The 10,869-nt window shown below is 55.0% G+C and overlaps 1 protein-coding gene across 1 annotated transcript in view; it reads left to right on the top strand.

Moving 5' to 3' along the window:
• Positions 1–2,403: 2,403 nt before the first annotated feature.
• The window catches only part of gli2a (GLI family zinc finger 2a), a 47,100-nt gene continuing 38,634 nt past the window's right edge, over positions 2,404–10,869 (top strand). Inside the window, exon 1 of the mRNA XM_068746138.1 lies at positions 2,404–2,518. Coding sequence (XP_068602239.1) covers positions 2,404–2,518 — 115 coding nt within the window. The remainder of the gene's footprint in view (positions 2,519–10,869) is intronic.

Raw genomic sequence — 10,869 nt, 5'->3', positions numbered from 1 at the left:
GCGCACCCTTGTCGTCGGTTCGCCTTTGGCCCCTGCCATCTGTCCTCTCGGTTCCTGACACCTGTACCAGCCTGTCAGAGCCGGGTTTCCCTGTCATCGGGGGCAGCAAAGGTCTGGCCTGTCGGGAGACACCGGGCGAGGAGGGGGAGGGGGGTAATGCAACAGCTCCACAGAATTAAGAAATGGATGAGTAGGTGGGGGGGGGGGGGGTGAGGGTGAGCTGGGGGTCACTTCTGATTACAGGCGCTCGCAGCGAAACGTGTCGTTTTCTTCTGGCCTGCTGCTAAAACGTGGATTGATGCGCTGCCAGATGTTCATCGGACCCCGATGCTGAAGGGGGGGATCCTCGGTTCTCTTTAAAGGACCGGCTATTTAGACACTCCTGTGTTCATTGGCACGTCTGATCTGGGCCAAGAGGCTCCAGGCCAACTCTGAAGAAGATGAAAGTCCATGAAAGATCACACCACGAAGGCGATGTCAGAGTTCTGGGAGGCGAAACTCGAGAGCGCGTTGGCACCACAAAAAAGAAGCAGATGCAGCCTAAACCTGTTCGTCACCCACCTCTAATCGGCTTACGTTGGCCCGGCGACAGGCGACTGGCACCTCCGACGGGTCGCCGGCACGGCCGCTGATACACACCCCGCGATAACGGATGGCGTGTTGGATATCAACACGAAACCCAAAGCGGCGCTAACAGAACCAGATAACTGGATACGGGCTTTACTCTTAAGCTACAGCATCGTTCTCCGCACACACAGTGGAATATATGCAGCGTTCTAGCAGTACTAAAGGTACCACCAAAGTTCGGTTCACCAGTAGAACCATCTCATTCTGGTCCACTTTGTTTTTCTATCACTCTGTTGAGGTAGATTTAAAGGAATGCCCCTCCCAAAACTGAAAATCCGATTGTTATCTACTCACCCCCAAATCCGATGCAAAACCCAGGTGATGGTTCCGTCTACAGAACATTTAGATGAACAGAACTGTGAGGCTCCACAAGACAAAGGTTTCCATCAGCTCAGCATTGAGTGGGTGAGATCAGCCTTTAAACGGAACGTTCAACGCTTTCCAAGTTACGAAGGCATCAACAGCAGGTGGTTCTGGTCGGAGACGGGGCAGAACGGGGTGTTGATGACTTAACGACTGACTCACTACTGGGTGGTCCGACTCAGCTGGTAGCAGGTGGCAGCCAACTCGCAGATCACAAATCACATGAAAGTATCTAAAAATCTGTGAGACGAATGGATAACAATCGATAAATGTCACGCTATATGCAGACGATGCTGCGTATACGTCACACCTCTTTTCTGCGCAGGATGCTAACCCGCTAGCTAAGATCAAACTGTGGTGGCTTTCATTTGTGTCCAAAAAATAACGTATAAAGATATAAGAAGCCCTAATTTACATATTATATATATATTACACTTATTGATTAAGAGGAATAACCCTTGAGATGATCCACTCGCAATTGAGGGCGCCCGCGTCTTTAACGCATCGCCGTCATACATGTCGAGGACGTTTGAGGTTTTCCTTGCTGCCAAACTTCACATTTGTTTCCCTGACAGTGAGAAATAATTTCCCATCTCCGTTCCCGAATGCCTTTGCGTCCATTTGTCCCCCCCCCCGCCCCCCAGGTGTGAGGACGCCTCTGAGACTTTCACCTTTCCAAACATGGGCTGGAGTCCTGTTCCGCCTCCTCAGCATTGCGTCGGCGCCTCCGACGGCAGGTGTAACAACGATCGCCGTGATCCTGCTGGAGAGCGCTGAAGCACCCCCCCCCCCCCCCCCCTCCCTCTTAGCTAGGATGTGGTTGTTTGTTCTCGCCCGAGGATGATCTTGTCGGTCAAACAAGTGGCCCGTTGCCAAGCCGTGGAGCCTTTCACACACACACGAGGAGGTGTTGACACAGCGCGCGGCGGCTGAGAGCCACTCGCGTTTACAATGGAACAGAGAACCGAGTTGTGTGTTCAGGCCTGACCCGGCGTCCGCCACGCCGGCCGAAGAAACACGCCACCAGCGATCACAGCGTCCGCCCCGGAACACGCTTCATCGTGGGCGTCTGCATCGAGTGAACAAATAGCCGGCCAGCTGGAACGGCTTCCTCTGGTCTCGTAGATTAAATCATAAACTAAACACACCTGAGATAAGAGCGACGCTCGAGTGTCGGTCGGTCAAGTGCTTCGTGACGGGTGCCACAAAGGCAGAACTGTAAATCTGGTTCTGCTGCGACAGTAGAGCGGCTGAAGGGTCGCGTTTATCCAACGGATCTGGATCGGAACCACGTCGTGTTCACACGGACAAGTGGATTTATGGATTGTTTCTCCCGTACAATGTTCTTGCTGCTCGGATTTATCTTTCATTTGTTGGTTCCTCTCCAGGTCGAGCCACGATCCAAACGGCAGCATGGAGACCTCAGCGCCGACGGCCACCGAGAAGAAGGAGGTCAAAGGTTCCGGTCTGGACGGAAGCGGCTTCTCCGAGATGCCAAAGAAGCCGTCGCCTACGACTCTGACCCGAGGTACGGCCGCCCACGCTAAACGCTAAACGCTTCACGACTCTAAGCAGACACAATCCGGCGTGTCCCGTGTCCGGGCAGCTCGGGGGGGGGGGGGGGCCGGGGAAACGGGATGTTTCAGAGACGCCAGAGAACGGATGATGAAAAACAATTCTAATGAGGTCAGAGGACCTTATTCTCACCTCCGAGTGTAAAGTCATGAATTACTCAAAAGGCTGGCAAACAGTGAACATGGTGAAGTGGGGGGGGGGGGGGGGGGCTCAGACGGCGGCGCCGGACATTGTGCGCGAGCGTTGTCTCTGCTTAATGACGGTTTGGTGGCCTGCCACCGGAGGAGCCCTGAGCATTCAACGTTCGGGGACGCCGGTGAGAACTAGTTTACCCTCGCTGGCGCCGCCACAAAGCGGCCGCCACGTAAATTAATTCACACGTTTACACGCTCACGACATTGTGTGTCCCGCCGGCTGGGGGGGCTGGATCTGCGTTACCCCAATCGGGGGTTATTTCAGAGGTGAGGGGGTCATAATCCAAAGATGAGAGCGAATGCGTAATGAGGTTTGAGGAGCTCGTTCCGGCCTCCGAGGGACACGGCGTTATAAATTACTAATGGGGGCTGGTGGACAGTGTCGCTCCTCAGGAGGCGGCGCTGGCATCGCCGGAGAGGCCGCCGCAGGAGCGGAGCGCTTCCTGTTTAATCAAGCGCTGGTAGCCTGCCACCGCGCCGCCGCGCACAAAAGTAGGACGTCAAAGTTTTGAATGTTCTGCTTCTGTGTTCTCCGATTATTCCTTTTATTCTGCTCTTAGATTAGCGCGGGAAAATCGGGGGCAGAACTGAATGAACCGTTCCTTTAAGATGTCGCAAGCCGGCTTGATTCGCGTTGCAATCTCGGCTAGGTCCATATTTAGAGCAAGGCGGTCTTTGGGATCGGGAAGACGTTGTGGCGTTCCATGGGGGAGGTATCTGCCCCCCCAGCAACCAATCGGATCAGTTTGTGCATCATTCAGAATACTTCCGGGTCCGTCTAGCCAAATGGTTTAACCACAGGACCCCATTAAGTTCTGGTCTGGGTCCGGCTCAGAGGCGGAGTCCCGGGTTTTCCTCCCAACGACATCGTGAGCAGGTAGTGACTTCACTGGAACCAGCTCGCTCCTCCGGATCTCGTTAATGCTTTTTAAATGGCCGCTAGCGTTAGCATCCGTCTCCGGCTGCAGGGCGTGCTCCCGCCGGCCCGGCCCCCTGCGATTTACGGGTCCATGTCAGCTCGTGCTCCTCCACGTCAGTAACACGTGTTCAGATTAGGTGCCGCTACCAGGACCGTGAAGGACCCCCTCCCAACCGGGCTGAGCGTACCCCTCGCCCGAGGAGCGATCGCTCCGAACCCGGACCTCGTCGTTTCGCAGCCCCGCGCTGTATTTGGGGAAATGTTCCATCATCCCTCGGTTTGACTGGACGAGCCAGTGGAGCAGAAACTCGTCCCGAAGAACCCGGTAGATTCATCTCCGTTCCGGCCGGAGCTCGCCAGCGCCAGCAGAGATTGATGCTCCTCACAATGAGAACCACAGAGTCCACAGTAATTATTCACGGCGTGGATGTTTCTGAGGGAGGCGCCCCTCTGCAGGAGCTTCATCAGACCCGTCAGACCGAGGCCCGGCTGCGCTGCCGGTCTTCTTCGGTGTCCAAAGCAACAGCAATGGCCGACGTTCTACGAGCGTCGTCACACCGCATCGATTCAGAAGTAATCCGGATGAAAATAGAACGCAAACGTCCTCGGGAGCGGCTTGTTGGACTCCCGACCGATCAGATCGATCCTCCGTTAGATTCTGCTCATCCTGAACACACGACGAGATCACGTTTCGGCTCCAGGATTCATTCCGCTCTTTGCTCCGTGGATTTTAACTTCTCCACGAGCACACGGAGAAAACTCAAGCATATCAATTAGTGTTAAGTGAACTATGAGCGTTGCCGTGGTGACGATGATGGAGGAGGAGGAGTCTGGAACAATCAGCCTTCTAGCATCGTGGCCTCAGATGGACACTTCTCTGGAGGGCGCTGTGGCCGCGGCCCCCGTCTGGCAGAGAAAAATAGACCCCCTCCTCCTCCTCCTCCCTCCTCCTCCCCTCCGCCTCCCTTCCTCCTCTCCTCCTCCTCCTCCTCCTCCTCCCTCCCCCTCCCTTCCTCCTCTCCTCCTCCGCCCTCCTCAAAGGGACGGACGCTAATCTTCCTGAGAAAGAGATTTCTGCTTTTCTTTTCGTGTTCCTAAATGAGGCTCTTGCGCCGGGTGAGGCGTGGAGGGTGGGGGGTGGGGGGGGTTACCCAGAGATGACTGCTTTCACGCCGGATCCCGGCGCCCCCTTTGCTGGAAGCATCAGAAATTGTTCCTTGGACGTCTCCGGTGTTGGGTCGGAAGCGGTGTCATCTCCCGTAACATTTTGTCAGAGCTCATCAATAATGCGTCTCCTGATACTCGAGACCTGCGAGCAACAAGCTTACAGGAAGGACTATTGACCAGGTCCCGCGATGTTTGTTTTCCTGTCAGGGTCTATAGAACCGGCGGCTCGGACAGGGAGCGATACGGTGTCTGTCCCGGAACGACCTCCGGTTTACGCCTCGATCCGATCCGTCCGGCCCGAGCGCCGACATCCGATGACGGTCGGATGAAGTCACCCGGATTCATGGAACCCTCAGCTTCACCTCCCGGTTCTTGACTCCTCCTTTCACGCCACCGCGAATAGCAACGGCTGTAGCTTAGCACAAACAGGAAGTGAGTCTCCGTTAGCGAAGAACCGAACCACGTTGCTCCTGGATGAGCAGCACCGGTTCCGTGATCCTGGTCTGCTCCATCATCACAGAGTTCTGGCCTACAGCGGAGCGGGTCCGGCGACTGGTTCTGAAGCTTACTCCGCAGAGGATGGTATTTATGTTAAACTGAATTATGCATCAGCTTTTTATGTTTACATAAAACAAGCAAAGAACCCGGAGCCGAGTCCGACCTCGGGCGTTCAGAGGAATTCCTAACAAGCGAAAGCGCCGCCGAGACTTTCCGGTTTCAAAAGGGAATTTCACAAGACGCGTTTTATTTTAGCGAACGCTTAGAAGGCCGAGCCGTCTGCGCCGCCAGAATGTCGGCTGAACGCCGGCGTGGCCGACTCAGCCGGGCTCCAACAAGACCAGGAAACATAAATCGGGTCGGAATGAGAGGAGGCTTCGTTGTTCCTCTGGAGCGCTGCTTCAAAGACACGGAGGAGTCTGTGGGCGACGTCGGCGAGGAGCACCTCCCGAACAGAGGCGTGTCCTCGCACCAGGCCAAAACAACATGTTGCATTCCTCCCCATTTAGGGGGGGGGGGGTATACGGATGCTTTAGGGGATTAACCAACACCCCGTCAGACAGATTTCTCCCCGGCTTGTACTTCCCTTTTCTTTTTGTGCCTTCATCCTCTCTTAAACCGGGAGCTTTTTTTTTCCCAGCATGCAGAGTGTAATCCGTGCCCCCCCCCCCCCCCCGCCTCCGAGACGCTTCCTGCCCCGTTTTGTTTGTGTGGCTGATGGGAATCCGCCCAATAAGGTGCGTGCTCCGCCCTCGGACAGCGAGGGAGGATGTCAACACACCACTCGCTGCAAGTCTTTTCTCCCACGGTGAACTCTCACCCTTCCTGACCCGGTGTTACCCCCCCCCCCCCCCGGCCACCGGTCCCCCCTCCCTTCTTGTCCTGATGCAGGCCCGGCGCTCACAGTTCAACTGAAGCAAAATAAACGACGGAAGCGTTTAGAGGCGGTAAAACAAAAATGTGTGCTGGCTGTAAACACGGGCGGGAGGCGCTTATGTAAACGGGCCCGGCTCCGGCGGGTGGAGCCGTCCAGAGGCGGACTGTTAGCGGTCAGGCTCTTCCGGTTCGTACCCCCCCCCCCCTCTACCGCCTCGCATGCAGCAGCTGTGGTCTGCCCTGGTGGAAACGCTGCAGGAGGACAGCATGAAGCGAGATCTCCCTCGGCGAGGTGGGACGTCCACCAACATGCAGCCTTCGGGGTCCAATCAGCTGATCCGGGGGGGGCGGACCGCCGGCGTCCCGGACATCAGCGCCCGGTGTGACCGTGTCTCAGGATACAGGAGGAGGACATTGATTTTTGCCTTCAGTGAAAATCCTCCAGAGGGAAACGCTGCTTCTTGTAATTACAGATCTCGAGTTTCACTGCTGTCTGCTAGCATTTAGCGATTAGCATGAAGACTGAGCTGTGATGAAAAGACTCTGAGCCTCATCAGAGATCCAATCGGCTGCGAGTGTTTGTGAACGCATCATCAGGCGATGGGTCATAACAGGATGCGGGGGGGGGGGGGGGGGAGGTAGGAGGTGTGACCCGACGACCTCATTTCAAACATAAAAGTAGCTTTTACCTTTCGAGATCGGGTGTCTCATCCCTCGGAGCTGGGAGGAGATTAGCCTAGCTTAGCATAACAGCTGTATGCAGGAGGGAAACACAATCCATCTGAAGTTCCCGTAGCTGCAGTGGGAGAAACGTTCAGCGCTGCGACGCTATTGTTCTTTCATCGCAGCGATCCTGTGGCGACGCCGTCGTGATGCATTCTGGGTCCCTCCAAGGAGAAACGCCAACAAAAACACGCCAAATGGAAGAGCTCTTTGAAATGTCATTCATGGTGCAGCTGCAGGAACCCAGGCGGGAGGGAGCAGAATAAAGCCCTCTGGAGCAGCTGGGGGGCAACAGGTGACCGAGGCTGGGGGGGGGGGCAGGATGAATGCGGACTTCTTAGCGCTAAACATTAGCTTTGGGCCGTTCTGGGGCGGGTTCGAGTTAGCAGGGGAACAACAACGTGATGAGGGACCGGCTGGACACGGGTTAGCGTAAAACAAGCGCCCTCATGAAGTCCGGAAGGAGGAACAAGGAGGAGGAACATGTTCGGTTCTTCTTTCAACCCCGATCCCTCATCTGTTCACGGACACCAAATCATCACCGTCAGAGAAACGCAGATATAATTACACCCCGACCGCTTCACCCGCGCGGGCAGTGCGTGTGTGTGTGCGTGTGTGTGTGTGTGTATGTGTGTGTGCGTGCGTGCCAGGTGATTTCCCCGTTGGTGTTAGCTCAGCTCAAGAATGTTTGGCTCCGTCTTCAAACAGACAGACATGTTCAGATCCAGGATCACAGACGGCCCAGCGCCGGCCAGCCCAACAGAACCAGAACCGGAACCGGACGGTCGGCTCTGTCGGTTTACATAGTTTAAATATGCATTTCCACTCAGTGATGTCAGAGGGGCGGGGCCTGGCCAGGAGTTCAACATACGCGCTTTGTTTCGGGCGACGTGACGATCCCTCAGCTCCGACAGATTTCCGGATCCAACCTCAGAGCAGATTACTGAAGAAATGTGGAACCGCTACACGCGTGGAACCGCTACACGCGTGGAGCCGCTACACGCGTGGAGCCGCTACACGCGTGTAAGCGCTGCACGTGTGGAACCGCTACACGCGTGTTCACCTGAGAGAGTCTCCGTTTGGCAAACCGGTCTGACGGGGAATAAAGGTTCTGTAAATCCTCTTCATTCAGCAGAGTCGTGGTCATTAGGAGAATCAGCCCCATCTGAAATTCCCACGGAACAAAGTGGGAGGGGGGAGGGGGGGTAGAAGAGGGTACTCAGCCGGTGAGGGGGGGGGGGGGGGGTTATTGTTTACATATCAAGATGCTTCCTTTAATTCCCAGGAAAAGCAGTAATTTACCGCGGGAGGTTTTACAGTTTCATTTCTCCATTGTGCGGGGGCTAACCCCGTAATCACAGCCCCGGACAGGGGGGGGGGCTCACCCTCACCCCCCAGTCCGTGCTGCTGTGGCCCTTTTGCCCCTTCATTGCCACCTCTGGGGTGTCTGGGTGTTTCCCAATTACTGCCGGGCTCCAAGTAATACTTCCCTGGAGGGGATCCGCCGGCGTCTGAGGCGACCTCGGATCTGAACCCGTCACGATCCAAAATCCAGACCGGGCCCGGGAACGACGGACGTGAGCAAAGACCGGCCCGGGTTCCCAGCGTTCCCAGAGGTTGGACATACGGAATCTGCTCAGCCGTCCGTCAGCAGCTTATTAAAAGGTGCAGAGAGGAGCGCAATAGGTTTAGAGTCTCCGCCTAAAACCTCTCGGAACTCCTCTGGCTCCAGGAACTGCTTCCCGGTCGCTCCGGTTTCAACGACCGTGAAATCAGTTACGCACTAAAACAAATATTGATGCGGTTCCAATTGTTGCTTCACACGTTCCCAGCTGTGCCTAATTCACTGGAGCATCCGCAGCGCCGGGCCCGGCAGGTAGAGCACGTTTCTGTCCTCGTTAGCGGGCCGGAGAGCTTAAAATAGACGCTAGCGTAGCGTAGCGTTGGAATATGCTGACTGGGTCCGAAAGGGAAGCTGCTACGGAGATGTTTTTGCAGGTGTGCAGTAGGTTAAGTCAATAGTAGACCGCTTGTGCATTTGTGAAATGAGCAGTGTGTGTGTGTGTGTGTGTGTGCGCGTGCGTACGTGTGTGTAACACCACCAGAGTACTTTGGAAAAAATGATCCCAATATTCAGATTTTTTGGCAGAGACACACAGAATATTAGCGTCAGCTTGTTCCTGTGGTTCCGAGCTGTCTGCTCTGGGACAAGAACAGGAAGGGGGTGTTTTGGTTTTGGGGTGGGGGTGGTGGGGGGGGGGGGTTCTCGGATTGAGAAATATTTTCCTTCGTGAACTTATTGCAGTCAGACGGCTGAAATAATTCTCCTCAGAGGTGCAGCTTTTATTCTGATGCGTCTGTGGAGGTTTAGATCTTTTATTTGATGACATCACTGTCATTCTGCGTTTCTAGGCGTACTGTTCCTTTAACTGGACTTTTTTTTAACGACGTGCTTGTTCAGCCGCCGCCTCTCCCTCCTCTCTACCCGCCACAGTAACAGCTCGATTAGGCTGTCATAACATGCCACGCTGAACCGGGGTGATTCCAGGACTGGGGGTCCCCGGGGCCGTGGCGCCCGGCAGCCAAGCAGGATCGCTACCTCATGGTGCGGGGTGATGGGTACCACATGCAAGCAGAGGCAACCGCCGGCTCTAATGGGAACTGACAAGTGGCGGTCTGACGGGGGGGATCGGGTGGCTCGGGCCGACCTATCGCCGTAGAAACAGAGCTCTGGGGTCGGGTTCAGCTTTAAATGGAGTCTTTGTGCAGAAGAATCGCTCGATGGTTTCAGCGCCGCGCCGGTTCCGTCCCTCGTCGTCAGCTAATCCTGTTCGTTAAAGCTCCCGTGGAGTTTCAGACACGCCGTTTCTGTGGCGTCTTGTGAAAATGCATCCTCATGTCGCTGTGACGGTCCTTCACAAACGTCTAAGTGTTCCTTCTCACCCCCTGAGACGCTCAAAGCGCCACACAAGAAGACGTGCTAGCACCTGTCCACGGGGGACAGGAAGGATTCACAGCTTTTACGGCGCGTCAGCTGGGTTGGGGGGGGGGCGGGGTTCTTTCCTGACCTGGTGGGTCTGATGGAAATGCAGGTCAAAGCTGGTGGGTGGGCTCAACGTGAAAATCTGTAACTGGGTAAATATGAGGCTACCGACCGAATGTAGCGCGAACTGCGTCGTGCTAAATCAAGTGTCGCTCCTCAACTCGGAAATGACTCGCCTGAAACGCCCGGTCCAAAGACAAAATGTAAATAATGTCTGAAACATCCACGAACCCGAAAGCAGAAACATCTGAAGAAGCAGCAGCTACCCTTAGCATTTCTGCAGCTAATCTTAGCACGGCTGCAGTTCATGTTAGCATACATCTCCAGTCAGGGATGCAGCTAACATTAGCATGATAGCATCCAGCATCGGTAACATCACTAGGTAGCAGGACAGACTTTTGGTCTTGGATGACATTTGCTTAGCATTTTTATTGTGTTAGCATTAGCACAGAGGTTGTTTTTGTTATTACGGACCGACATCACAGATAAGGTACCGTCCAGAACCGACCCGAGTGCGGATGTGGGCTCGGGTTGGTACGTTCTCTCTGACGATTAAAACCGAGTGCGACTCCATGCGGTGCGTTCAAAGACATTTAGGAATAACACAGCCCCCCCCCCCCCACCACAGGGAGACGACGGCGTGGCCGATGCCACATGTGGATCATTATCAAGAGAGGACTGCTATAAATTCACTGCACCCTCAGATCGGAGCTTTGAAGCGAGGCAAAGGGGAAAGCGACTAATCAGGCCCCGAGTCTGAAGACCATCCTCGACCCGAGGAGCCAGATGGTTCCCGTTTCACCCAAAGCAGCTAAAGAGTAAAAGAATTATATCTGAAGTCAGTCATTTTGTTTGGTAAATAAAAGCACGAACTCCCTTTCAGC

Source organism: Brachionichthys hirsutus, chromosome 12, assembly GCF_040956055.1.
Source record: "Brachionichthys hirsutus isolate HB-005 chromosome 12, CSIRO-AGI_Bhir_v1, whole genome shotgun sequence".
Lineage (NCBI taxonomy): Eukaryota > Metazoa > Chordata > Actinopteri > Lophiiformes > Brachionichthyidae > Brachionichthys > Brachionichthys hirsutus.
Note: the sequence above shows the minus strand (reverse complement) of the source record. Positions and strands in the feature narration are given on the sequence as shown.